The sequence below is a fragment of the Aulostomus chinensis genome, chromosome 18 (genome assembly GCF_037954235.1).
Source record: "Aulostomus chinensis isolate RoL2024-O1b breed Wild chromosome 18, RoL_Achi_v1.0, whole genome shotgun sequence".
In the NCBI taxonomy this organism is placed as follows: domain Eukaryota; kingdom Metazoa; phylum Chordata; class Actinopteri; order Syngnathiformes; family Aulostomidae; genus Aulostomus; species Aulostomus chinensis.
Genome location: NC_141337.1, coordinates 2890232 through 2903375, shown reverse-complemented (window position 1 = coordinate 2903375; position 13144 = coordinate 2890232). Strand labels below are relative to the sequence as shown.

The 13144-nt window shown below is 48.3% G+C and overlaps 1 protein-coding gene across 2 annotated transcripts; it reads left to right on the top strand.

Moving 5' to 3' along the window:
• Positions 1–1537: 1537 nt before the first annotated feature.
• fam117aa (family with sequence similarity 117 member Aa) lies at positions 1538–12968 on the top strand. 2 transcript variants are annotated; one of them, XM_086184709.1, is made up of 8 exons: positions 1538–1964; positions 3607–3749; positions 7423–7518; positions 8338–8451; positions 8769–8885; positions 9424–9649; positions 9752–9923; positions 11468–12968. In XM_086184709.1, exons 1-8 carry the CDS (start codon positions 1838–1840, stop codon positions 11679–11681), a joined length of 1209 nt encoding a protein of 402 aa, XP_086040835.1. In that variant the 5' UTR covers positions 1538–1837; the 3' UTR covers positions 11682–12968. The 2 variants fall into 2 exon arrangements, with proteins under 2 accessions (XP_086040835.1, XP_086040836.1); XM_086184710.1 differs by lacking the exons at positions 1538–1964; positions 3607–3749 and adding an exon at positions 6945–7056.
• Positions 12969–13144: the final 176 nt, after the last annotated feature.

Below are 13144 nucleotides of genomic sequence, written 5' to 3'. Positions count from 1 at the left end.
TATGTGTCTGTTAGACGACATTGAAGTATGACACAAACATAGAAATCTGCTGCTAGTTGAGGACTTGTGCAGTCTGGCTCCATCTAGTGGTTTAATTTTAGAAGGGCCGTTTCCCCGCACCGTGGATACTCAGGACCGACGGGTGTATCTTAAGGGGATAGTTCACCCAAACACTTAACCCCGGTCATCATTTACTGTCCCGCATGCTGATGGAAGGTTGGGTGATGTTCACGTAGTCCTCAGACACTCACAATAAAAGGCGACACAGTAATCTAGTGAATAAACAGGGCGAGTGGAGGCCAAAGTTCAAGAAAAAAAAGAAAAGATGCGTAGTAAAACTACAAAAAGCCTCTGTACTGCTTCTCTCGCCTCACTAAAAACCAAGGTGTTCTCACCACCATTGAACCTAACTGACTGCTCAGGTGGGCTCGATGAAGAAGTTCCACGCAGGAAGTGGCAGAGCTCTGTCCTCGCCCTCCTGAGCAGCCGCTGTCTCTGGTAGAGGATCGCAGCAGTGACCAACCAGGATGCGCGCGAATCAGATCACGCGTCAATCAGGGGCTCTCTCATTTACTTGTAGTCGAACTCCTGAAATGTTGCTGTAACATGGAAAGCACCAGACTCACGTGGTTGAACGCGTCCATCGAGCTAAAACGCCGGTTTTTAGCAGAGCAGGTTTAACAAAGACTAATGAGAGTGTTTGCATGCACGTCAGACCAAAGTTCCTCCTCAACGCGCTGGACGGAGGCCTCGTCTCTGGGCTCGTCTTGTTAGAGCTGATCGCGCTGCATTCGATGGCGTTGATACTGACATCAGAAGCACCACGCCAGGTTTGGTTGAAGTAAAATTACCTGATAGATTTAACGGCCATGCACACAAAGGTTACATCATGGAGTTCCGCAAGGTTCTGTGCTTGGACCAACACAACTGTTTCCTTTAAGGAATGTTCTTAGTTTTCAAATGTCATCTGTGTGTGAAGAGGCCTGTTTTCATAAATAGACATCCAGGCTGCATCGAGGTCAACACCGAGATTTCAGTGACAAAACCGTGAGATGAGCATTGACTTTTCTTTTTTGCTCCAGAAACAAAGGTTTGAAAGTTACAACAACGACACAGGACAGAGAATAAAGTGCTAAATTTCATTTATTTTCCCTTTCTGTGCCCCTTTGTACTTCTGATTTTACGCAAGTGTATATCTGCTTCTACGTCCTGATGACAGCACTCGATGATGACGGACTGGCAGACACGTGATGCTGCTGTTGGACTCTAAACCGTGACCTTTAGGGGTCCTCAGACCACTGTTTGGGGACCACACACACATGCAGGGTACGAAGGGGAGGAAGGGAAAAGCCATGCTTCACAATAGTAGAAGAAAAAAATCTCAACAAAGTGGGTGGGAGCTTGAAGTTTTTTGGGGGGGTGTTGGAGGGGGGGCAGAAGCGTGTGGTAGCCAATAAGAGCGCAGTAGTATTCAGCAGGAACCAACCAGATGGCGGCTGTGCGTCTCTGCATCGCCCCTTTTCAGAAACATAAACTACACCAGAGAGTTACACACTGTTGTGTTGTCACTTTACGCACAACAGTGTGAGAGGATCGTGCGGTCGCTGCAGTCTCTGTGCTCTGAGGACGCGTGCGTGATCACGATGCGTGCGGGGCTAAACTCATCATGGACATCTTGATGAAAGCCAGCTCCAGCCGGGTGCCCAACCAGAGGCTCGAGCATTTTTTGGGATCCAACTGACTGCGACCAGAGGCCGCAGAGCTTCAGCGAACGACGGGAACGAGGGGAAGCCGAGCCGTGCGTGTGTTTTCTTAAGCTGCGGGAGCAGAGTGGGGGATGTCGGGCAGAGGTGGAGGGGCGCCTCGGGGGTGCTGCAGCAACCCCAGCCTGCTGCCCCTCAGAGCCACAGTCCCGTACCAGCTCCAGAGGGGCTCCGCTCTCCTGGGCAGAGAGGTCAAGACGGGTAAATACACGCAGGAGGAGGGGTGGCAGGGGGGGGCACCATCATGATGCTGTTGTTCTAGTAGAGAGAGCGAGAGAGAGAGAGAGAGAGAGAGAGAGAGAGAGAGACTATTATCGCAGCTAAAGTGATTAATTGTCTGTCGGGCTGTAACACAAAGAACAACAAACTGCCGTTTTGAAGTTTAAACTTATTATTTTATTCAAAAATCTCATTGAGTTAAAAAAAAACCCAGTTTGATAGAGGATTGCAGATACAGACAGGTGACAAAAGTTAATGTATTCTTGACTTTAGCTGAAGTACAAATACTAGTATAATAAAAGGCCGTCTGAAGTAGAAGAACATTTTACTCAAGTAAGACTGGTAAAAGTACTGTGAAATGTTCTCTGAGGATAAAAATGACAAAAGTAGCAATTTGATGGTCGCTTTTAGGCAATAAAACATAAACTTCACACCTGAAGATTAAAAAAAAACCCAGAACAATCCTTTGTATTCCAGAGATGATTTCTGTTCATTATTTAATTCAAAACAGCAACAACATTAAAACAAAAACGTATTTCACACGATTGTCCAGCCAGGACATGAAGTACACACATTCTTTAATCAAGTAGAAAGTACAAATACTTGTTTTAGAAGTAGAACTGATGTAACTAGAACTGGTAGAAGCACAGGTTCTGAAACCTTCTCTAAGTATTAAAGTATTAGGAGGAACCCTCACGTTTATGTACTGTAGTCATGGGCAGCAGGCTTCACCCCCCAGCTCCCACACACACACGCACACACACACACACACACACACACACACACACACACACACACACACACACACACACACACACACACCATCCCCTGACACGGCGTGGAGCCCTCCTGGGGAGGCCCACCTCTCTCCTCCTCTGATCTAGAACCTGCAGTACCCGATCTGATAGAACTACAACATCCGATACATGAGAGCAGCATTGATTTGAAGACAGAGACTGTGAAGCCACACTTTGGCTGACTGTCCACCATTTTGTGCTCCGACGTGCTCTGAGAAGCCGACGGCTGAAACAGGGCTGCCAGGGCTGAAACATAACACTGCTCCTATAATGTTATTTGGACTCGGGGTCGCCCCGCTGCTCTCTGACCTGCAGGATCTCTGCTGCGCTCTACCACCGCAGCCTCTTAAAGGCCCTCGCTTGGGGTGTGTTGTTCCACGTCTGTGTGTGCGTGTGTGATATTCACATCCATGCTGTGTATTTATACCTGCTGTCTGCCCTGCAACCTTAGCTGGTGACAACACGCAGTGCTGTTTGAGTCGGCCGTTGATCCTCTAGGTGCTGGATGGCTGTGCTCCAGGTCACCGGCGTGGTCCACGCCTGCCTGGCTACAAACACACCCTCCTTCCAATCCCCTTGCTGATTGGTGAGGTGCAGGCCTGGAAGCACTTTCTGACTAACTACCTCTGGTTTAGCCTCTTAAAGTTTGTTTTTATACACTTAACACATCTTTAATCAGTTTGCAGGTTGGCAACATGTTAACACAAGCACTGGTCTTAATCACCTCTGCAAGAGAGAAATTGTTTGGACATGTATCAGGTGAGGGCTTACACAACGCCCATGTGCTCACTTGATGCTTTTATGTGTTTTATATCTGCTTTCAAAAGCTGACAGGACCACAGCTCGCCCGCCGAAACCCACCATCCGCAGAACCCTGTCCCTGGACACCATCATCGGACCCTACCTGCAGGGGCAGTGGCCCAAAGAGGCGGAGTCAGCTGTCAGCTGCGTCAATGATAAAGCCACCCAGGTGAATAGCAGTAGTTTGTGGAGAACCAGTTGAGTTCTACTGTAGGATGGGGCTTCTCACTACTAACATTTTTAAGGTTCCACCATACTTTTGCCAAAACAGGAAGGCCGAGAGCCAATGAGATTTTACATCCGATTTGACCAGAAATGATCTCAGTGGCAAACAAAATTTTTATGAAACAGAATTTTTTTTTTCTCAGCAAGAGCAAATGAACACGAACTCTTATGATTTTTGTTTATGTTCTCGTTAGCTAACAAAGTTTATGTTACAGCACCACCGACTACTTCAGTGTCAGCGACACCGGCCCCTCTTCTGGTGTTTTTCGCTCAGCTGCTTGTTAGCAGACACCTTTATTTTTTTAAGGGCACTTCACGCTTCAGAATTCAAGAGAACGATTTTTACCGATGCGTTTGAATCCATAGGACAAAATGTGGGAATACATTAAGCCATTGTGAACCACTGACCTTATTTCGGACCGTTTATAGAACCCATCCGAGACAAAGGAAGGGGACATGTGACAGTGCTGACTTGCTTGTGGGCTGTAGGACTCGTCCCTGCAGAGCTCTGGAGCTCAACAAAGGCTTGAGACACAACCTCCACCTCACACGAGGCTCCTTGTAGGTGTAAAATCTTCTGAAGAGCATTTGTCTCCTTGCGTTGTTTGACGTATCAACATGGTGTAATTGGTGGATGAGGTTTTTCCACTTGTTGCATGGTCTTATTCTGAGGTTGTGGACTACAGTCCTCATTTAACAATATTGGTTCCGAGGTCATTTTTGTAGTTTTTGGGTGCGTAAAGGTAGAGGTTTATAAGTTGTGATGAATCTGGATTCTGGAGACATTTGCAGAGAAGCTGTAAAGAAATAAGAGCGAACAATCCGTTGCATCACTGGGGAGCTGTGGCAGAAGGAGGTTCCTGGTGGGGCGGCGGTGGTGCCTGTGCTGGGGGATGGGGTGTCTGTATAATGAGGTCAGGAGGGGTCTGTTCCTCACAATGGAGGCAAAGGGGGTCTGCTTGGGGTTTAAACTGTGTCAGGAGTGACGACGAAGCTGCGGAGCTTGGTGATGTTAGTTGAGGCTTTGTGCACTAGTTAAGACACAGATACAGTCGGGGGGCGGGGGCGGGGGGGGGGGTGTTGCGAGGGGAGGAACAGCAGAGTTTGAGAAAGAACAAAACCGACTATTTCCAGTTGGCTGCCTTCCATACGCAGCGTGGAACCAGCAGACACCTGCGGAGCCAACATCAGATATCTTCTATAGAAATAGACAACAAACCAAAGAATCATTGGTTTCCACGCCGCAGCCAGCTGGTTCCATCCGACATGAGACGCCAGGTTTTCTGGGATGTGTCCTCACACAGCAGCAGACGCTGCCACACCTAAGCTGGCCCTTCTGTTGGGGCGTAAGATCCAGACCCAACGCCACGTTCAGACTAGTTAGTCTGATGCTAAATCTGACACACGAGGCTCATCTTTGCGACTGCGGCACGACGTCCAAGCTGACTGAATGATCGTTGCTCTTCAGGCGGTGTTTGCGGCTCTGGTGCTCATCACGTCCTTGGCTTTTCTGCTCCACATTAGTTCAGATCAGGCTCTTTATTGCCCCTCGAGGGGAAATTTGGTTTGCTGCATTCAGTAAAAAACAACAACGTGACATCACAGCCGCAGACAAATTAAAAAGGGACTGTTTGTTAAAACGCTGAGTCCACTGGGATGGCGGCAGAGGTGAAGAGCTGCAAGGTACCGGAGCAAATCAAGTGCTTTTCGTTCACATTGGGACAAAGGAAGGTTTCACCCTAAAGCTCCTCAGCTCGGGGAGTCTGTCTCAGACAAACCCCTCCAGGAGAGGACGGTCAGGGCTGGCTGACATCGACGAGCCTTCCGTAGAATTCAGCCGTCATAGGAATCTGGGAAAGAAAGCTACTGGATCCCAAGCAATCCTGCTGGCTGTTTTCACCACGCTCAACAGTCGTGGGACAAAAGCACCCGTGTTCAGTCCACGTTGAAGTGCCGCTCTGCGTAGACGGTCAGATCTCCGCAGGACCGTTTAGGACTCTCCCCACTGACGATGACTCCTCTCTCCAGGAGCCATGACTGAAATGACCACACGTGACATCATCAAAGGCTCATACAGCAGCCGCCGCTTCGGTCAGTTTAAACCACGATTTCATCACCGTTCACAGGTCAAAGCGACGCAGAAGTGACGACATCGTGACATTCTTGACGACTGTCGTCACATCCGACCGTGAAATGGGAAGCAAACTTTTACATTTCTAGTTTTCTGAGTGGAGTTTGTTACAGGGATCTCCTGTTGAGTCACACAGTGAGCAGAAGCTGAATGGGTTGGTTCAGCCTGAGAAACTACAGATGCAACATGGAAGACTGGAGGGAGACCTGCTCCCCGTGGAGGTGTGGAGGGCTGATTCTGAGCTGGCAGAAGCACAACTATTCCTGCTTGTAGGTGATTGCACTCTTACGAAAATGGATCACTTATAAACATCCAACATGAAATAATAGCCGCCAACAAACATTGTAAATATTCAGCTTGTTTGTTCTTTTGAACCCTAATCAGCTCCGATTCTTTTGGATTGGATTCGTTTGGGAGAATTGAAAAAAAACCACAAACCAAACAAGCAGTTTAAAGATCGTACTGTCTGTTAGTCAAACCCCATAAAAGACAGGTGAAGTGATATTTTAAAGAAGCTGCTGCCTCATTTATTGTTCTCGTATTTCAAGCAGGAATTAAGAAGGTGCGACTGAGCTGCCCAAGCTGGAAACGCTAGCCATGCCAGAGCAAATGCTGCGCTTCCTTTCAGTCTTTTTATAGTTTTGCGTCCCATGATCGGCCTGTTCATGTATCGGGGAGGGTGGGGCTGCTGGGTGATGGCTGTAATTCTATACCAATGTCACCGGGGCAGACTCTTGCTGCGTTCTGACTTATTTAGTCTGGCTATCTACGATATGAATCTCCTGGACAGGGCGGAAGACGGCTTTTAGTTATGGCACCAGTCTGGAGCTGAGAGGGACTCATATAAGGGGGTCGTGACACCCAGAGAACAGGTTGTTTTTTTGGGGGGGGGGGGGGGGGGGGGGCAATGACGTTGCTGAAATGCTAGCTGGTGTATGAGGGGGAGCCAGTGAGTGGAGCGGGTGGTCTGTGGTCACACGGAGGGACCGGAACTGTGAGGGTCTGATCTTGGGGGTCAACTCACCGGATGATGATGAGCTGCCGGTCGTCTGCTCCTGACCAGCAGCCCACAGCGGCCAACCAGACGGCCAGAAGATCAAGAGTCAGCGTGAAGAAATCGGTGGGGTGAAAGACGTTTGTGTCAGTTGTTGACTTTGTGAATGAGAGAGTTCCTGTTTGTGCGAGTGCACCGAGCTGTCGCGCTGTTCACATTCTTCAATGATGTGGTTTGGATGTTTTCTTCTGTGTGCTGAAGTGGAGCTCCTCTGCAGCGACGAGTGGTTTTCTCGTTCCTCTCCACAGCTGCCGGCGGGCAGGTGTGCAGCACAGCTGTCTGGTTCCGCTTCTGTTACGAGTCTGATACTTGTTGATAGAAGCTCACAGAGAACAGCTTCGCGCTGCTCAACACTGATGAATTATCGGGCAAAAAAAAAGGCTCCTTATATCCCTAAAGATGTGATGAATCAACAACTATTGCTGTTTTTAGACTCCCAGTTCGTGGGCGGAAGAGACCCAGGGACGGAGAAGCATTGGCGGACACAAGCGCTCGGCATCATGGGGCAGCGCGGAGCACCTGAGGGAGGCGAGTATCCCAGTCCGCCATCACTTGGTCTAGTTTACGTTCTAAGCTCAACACGGGGGGAAGTTTTCCTCACGATGTGAAATGACAACAACCCTGAGCCAACAAACGAGTAGCAACCTACACAGCTAAAGCTGTAAAAGCAGGCAGGCCGTTGCGTTACCTCAGCGAGTCGTGGTAAAGATAAGGGACATGAATATCAGTCAACAAGTGTCTGATCAGAACATGCTTCCCACTACGGCATTGTGGCTGCCTCTTGTTCTTAGCACCGCCCACAACAATTATGATTGGCTTTTTTGAATTTCTATGAGCCATAGTGTTTTTTTCCTGCTATAGCAGAATAATGACTAGCCTGGTGAGACCCCCCCCCCCCCCCACGTCCCCTCCGGACGTTTGGATCCTGTTCTGTCACTCCTGTGTCTTTTCTGCAGAGGATCTCCCCCAGTGGATCCTCCTCTCCCTGTCTCATTCCAGTTAAAGAATCTACCTCTGCAGTAACCGCACATACAGCTGCTTTTCCGACTGATGTTACCGCTCGTTGCTTTGAGAGATGCCACCAATTACAAGAACCAATCAGGAGCTACTTTCCTGGTGGGAGGCGGCAGAGCAGGTGGAGAGGAGTTCTGGTTGGTTTGATAACTCTAATATCTGATGGAGGCGTTTCAGGTGTTAGGCTCAATTCCAGCGGTTTCACCGGCTCGATGATATCGATGTTGGAGGGACGTCTGGCTACGCCACCGCCGTGGTCACTCTACGACCTCATTGATCAGCCCTGGGGTGTCTCTCATAAAAGTAACATGTCATCCTCCGCTCCGCCCTCAGGTGGCCAGGCTGAGGCAGCAGTTGCAGAAGCGTTCCCGCCATGCCGCTCCCTCAGCAGGATACGAGCTCCAGCGCCAGCCTCTGCCAGCAGGTCACGCATCAGGCATCACTCAGGTAGCTCCTCCTCCTCCGGTTGGTGAAATTAAGATACCACTGCCACCGCCGTTCCTAAGCGGCCTCAGCAGGCAGACTAGAGCGCCTAGTAACAGGGATATGAAAAAAACCACGCTGCTGCTTTTCTTAGCAGCTGCTGTCATCAAAGCTCCGGTATTAGAGCCCCGCTCGCCGCGGAGCGACCAGCTGACACAAGCATGTCATCCTGTACAAATCACACACAGCCGGCAGAGAATCAGACACCAGCCTCCACCAGAATTTTGCACAAGTTGCCTGACATACATGATCAACTGGACTCTGTGTGTGTGTGTTTTTAGACGATGTCACTCATGCCCCTGAGCAGACTCGCCCCGAGACTACGACGCAGTGTTGAAGGTCTCAACTTGGAGCTGGAGGAGGTGTTCGTGTCTGAGAAACAGGACGACCAGCACGAGGTTAGCACCCGGCGACGTGGATGATGCAAGTCCAGACGTGAGATCACGGTCAACATCAGCGAATCTGACAGTATTCGTCTTTAAACGTGTTGTGGGCCGACTGTGAGGCCGTGGTTCTCCACCCGGACCACGGCGCCCCTCATCCCTCTTAGTTTAGGTTCCTGGGTGACTTTTGGGTCAGTGTTCATATCATCTGATCCCTAATTCGCTCTACACTTTAGGGTTTTTAGATCGTGCCCTCGTGTGGCCAAAGACTTGTTTTTTGCAGTCACAGTAACATTGACCTTTGACCTAAATCGAATCGGCTCACCATTCAGAGAAATTCTCCCAAGGCGTCATCGCGGCGTCACGTTCACACTTCCAAAGAAGTTTGTTCTTGACTCCAAGTGAATATCCGTGCCGTGGCTGAGGAAACCCCCAGAAGTGTTACACCTTCCCAGACCTGCACAAGGTTCAGGGTCAAAGGTCACTTTGTTGGCCCTGAGAGCGAAGCTTATTAAACTCTGCAATTTAATGTGTTCCCTCCTCCGCCTACCAGATTTTGGATATCCCGGATGGACACCGGGCTCCGGTTCCTGCCCAGAGGTGCAGCAGTGGCTCTCAGAGTGATCCCTCCCCAGGGCCCCTGGACCCCTCCCTCCTCTCGCCCTCCCAGTCGCCGTGTCCTCTTGATCCATCGCTTCTGTCGCCTTCCAGCTCCCCTTGTCCCTTGAACCCGAGCCTTCTATCTCCATCCCAGTCACCCTGTCCCATGGGAGAACCAGGTTTGACAGATCCAGCTCAACTCTGGGATGCGTTGTTCTGAAATGTTGTTCTATGCAGGTATCAGGTACCATGAGTATAAACGTTCTGCCGTCTCTGTCCAGCTCCGGCGGGTTGCGAGATCCTGTGTCCCTCTCCGTCGCCGTCGTTCCCTTCCTTCACCCTGGATCCTCCTGTGCTGCAGCCCTGCTCCTCCTCCGCTCCTCGCCCCAACAAAACCTTCCAGCGCGAGCCGCCAGAAGGCTGCGAGCGAGTTCGAGTGTGTGAGGAAACCATGTGAGTTGCTGCAGCCATCTTAACAATCATCCATCAAACAATATGCAAACATGTAATGACACATTTTAGAAACAGCTCAGACAAACGAGGGATCCTGCTCTCAGCTCCAAGAGTCAAGGACTGAGACAAAAATGAAACAAGTGTGAGCTTCAGTTACATTTCAGCTTCCTCGGGTTGGCCGAGTTCAAGCTTCTATGATTAAATTAGGATCTGATCAGAGGACAGAACGTGTGATTATCCAGGAGGATCGAGAACCTGCGATTTAAAGTCTGAGGGAAATCACCTTCAATGGAACGCGACACCTTTTTGTGAAATCTGCTGGTTGTCCAACTTTTTCAAAGCCAAACAAGACGATAGAGACCCGCTAGGGAAGATAGAGCGAGGAGGAGGAGGAGGAGGAGGAGGAGGAGGAGGAGGACCCCTGCCAGACTAGAAACTGAACCGCATCTGGATGAACCAGAAATAAAACCACAGGTTTAAGCTTAATGGAAATTAGGGAGATGAACCATTCAGATTCATAGGAGTTTAATACAGAAGAATAAATGTCTTGTCTGATGAAATGTCAGAGATTCTTCTTTTCGTCACGGCCTGTTGGAGAGGCACTGAGTGCTGAGTCAACAAACCGCTGCCGCTACAAGTCACGGGCCGGCTGAGCGGAGCTAGCAGGGAACGTAATGAGCTTTTAACAGGGCCAAGTTAGCACGCTGTTTTATGTGCGGCTGCCGCTAACGCAGCTCGCCCCTGAGCTGATGTTAACGTGGGTGCTTGTTTCTCCTGGGCGCGCCCAAACTTGGTGAGGATGCAAAGCGGTGAAAGATAATTATATCAAAATATACTTTACTGGCTGTCATTCAAGCTGTTAGCATCGCAACTGTTACAATAAAGAAAATGTGTTTTCTGTGAAATCCATTTTTCCAGTGCAAGAGTTTGAAACCACGAAAACCAGGAGAACACGAATACACTGTAGAATAAGAAATTAGCTCCAACCATCAGACCGATGTTCTGTTCCACAGTGCAAACAGCAATTTAATGTACATTTTCTGCAAACGACTTCTCAAGTTGTGATTATTATTTCTGCTTTTTTATTACTGGGGTTGGCAAAATAACTTATTCAGTTTAATCAGTTTATCATAGAGAGTTCAAGGCATTTATAGAATCAGTGCAGCGGGTGGCACCCTTACCCCCACCTGTGGATTTTACTTGTTAATGTAGAGCTGCGAGTAGCCAGCAGGGGGCAGCAAGATGGCTTGGCGTCTGGCAGAAATTGAAGGATGATTTCCACCTTTAAAACTGATCCATGCCTTTGCTCACTCACTTATCAAACCCATTTGAATTGACATATGCAATTAATGCAGATTAATTATTGACAAATATGTAATTTATTGATCAGCGTGAGTTAATGTAGAGCCCTGGTTGTCGTTGTGATGGGGGTTCTGATTGGTACACATCCGGCGGGCCGGCCCTGGTACCTTGGCTCCATCACGGTGCACGAGGAGGCGTGTTGATGCCTGTGTGATCGCTACTGATCGTCTGGTTCCCTCCAGGTCTGCCTGCCCTGACGAACCACTCCTCCAGCCCTCCTGCCCTGACCCCAATAAAGTCAACTTTACCCCCCACGGAGGCTCTGCTTTCTGCCCTGTCAGTCTTCTGAAGCCCCTCCTGCCTTCCATGGACCTTCTCTTCCGTGGCCTGTCAGTCTCCCCGGTCACCGGCTGCCCAGGTCCGGCCTCTCCCACCAGGCACCTGGGCATGCAGTAGGTGATGATCAGAGCACGGCCTCTCAGGACTAAACCACTCTGCACTGCCTGGGGTCCACTGGAACTGGAACTGGGGAAAGTGGATTTGATGGGGGGGTGCTGGTGGTTGTCGGGCTCATCAGTGTGACAGTCGTTCCTTTTATTGTGATTTGCTGGTTATTTCCACCTGCAGGATTCAGCTGATGTCGACTTCATCCGCAGCACTTAGTGGTTCGAGTGTTCCTCCGTCTGGACAACTGACCAGAACTCGGATCAGTCGGTCCTGGAAAAGCTTTAAAGATTTGTTCTCTTTTGATAAATCTTGGTTTCATTTTTGTTTGTTTTTTTGTTTTTGTATCATCAGCCCTTGTGACGAAGACTGCATTCTGCTAGGGATGTTTTCTGAACGCAGTCAGGAACCTGAGCACTTACGTCGCCGCGCCACGAATATTCCCCTCGCTCTCCTCTGCTAGCGGTCGACAGGCTCGTGAACGTTGAGAAGTTTATGAATGATTTTTTTTTTAGCTTCATTTGAGAACAAGCAGGTTTGAGCCACCGTGAAATCTGTTGTGGTGGACGAATGGTTTCTCACTACTGTGTTTTCGGGGCTACTTTTCTACAGATGTATTTCTAGGAAGATATATATTTTTGTATCTTGTATGGCTTGTGATACTTTTTTTGGGGGGGGGGTTCAAAAGAAATCATCTCAGTTCCTTTCTGTTTGTACTTTCATTGTTATAAGCAGGAATTAGTCTTTTATTATTATTATTATTATTATTATTTGCTTTACTTGCTGACAGTGGGCGTGTTTCTAACCAAAATTTTACAAAATGTCCACATTCAAGAATCTGAGAGCTGAGTTTGTGTTTCGGTCGGGACCGCCGGTTCAGGGTTCAGCCTCCGTACAGCAGAGGTTGACCTGCTTGAGTTTGTTTTTATTTTTAAATGTGGATTAAAAATTAAAAAAAAAAAAAAAACCTGAAGGAAATAAAAATCCCACATTTTGTAGGTGGTCAAATGCATTAATCATGGAAGAATACTGCCTCAGGTGAAATAAAATTTTAAAAAATATAGCTTTGTTATTAAATATATACCTATGGTAAATTGTCATTATGAGGGATTTATGGGCTGGATTTTTTTTTTAATCATTCATATTATTAGAATTTTGATTTTCAATCTGTCGATTTGAACTTAATCTTGTATGCATGACTTTTTATTTTACAAATTACTACTTACAATTTGACTACTTTATTTGGAAGGCAAAGATTTTATCTCATTTTTTCCCTCCCTTTTTACTGGCGGTCATGGGTTTGGAAACAGTCATTTGAGACAGTAAAACAATAATTATTAAGGTTGTGCTTCATTGTCTAATGATGGTATACAAAAATTTGAACAACTTTTAACGTATAAAACCGTTTATCTTTAAGACAAACATCAGCTTGGGTTTTTAGAGCCCAGCTTCTAAATCAATCGCGAGTCGGGGCT

Excerpts from the sequence above, each read along its gene's own strand:
- fam117aa (XM_086184709.1), top strand. The coding sequence starts at position 1,838 with ATGTCGGGCAGAGGTGGAGGGGCGCCTCGGGGGTGCTGCAGCAACCCC. Across the intron at positions 1,965-3,606 it reads GGGCAGAGAGGTCAAGACGG|CTGACAGGACCACAGCTCGC; the intron begins GTAAATACACGC and ends TGCTTTCAAAAG. Across the intron at positions 8,886-9,423 it reads AACAGGACGACCAGCACGAG|ATTTTGGATATCCCGGATGG; the intron begins GTTAGCACCCGG and ends TCCGCCTACCAG.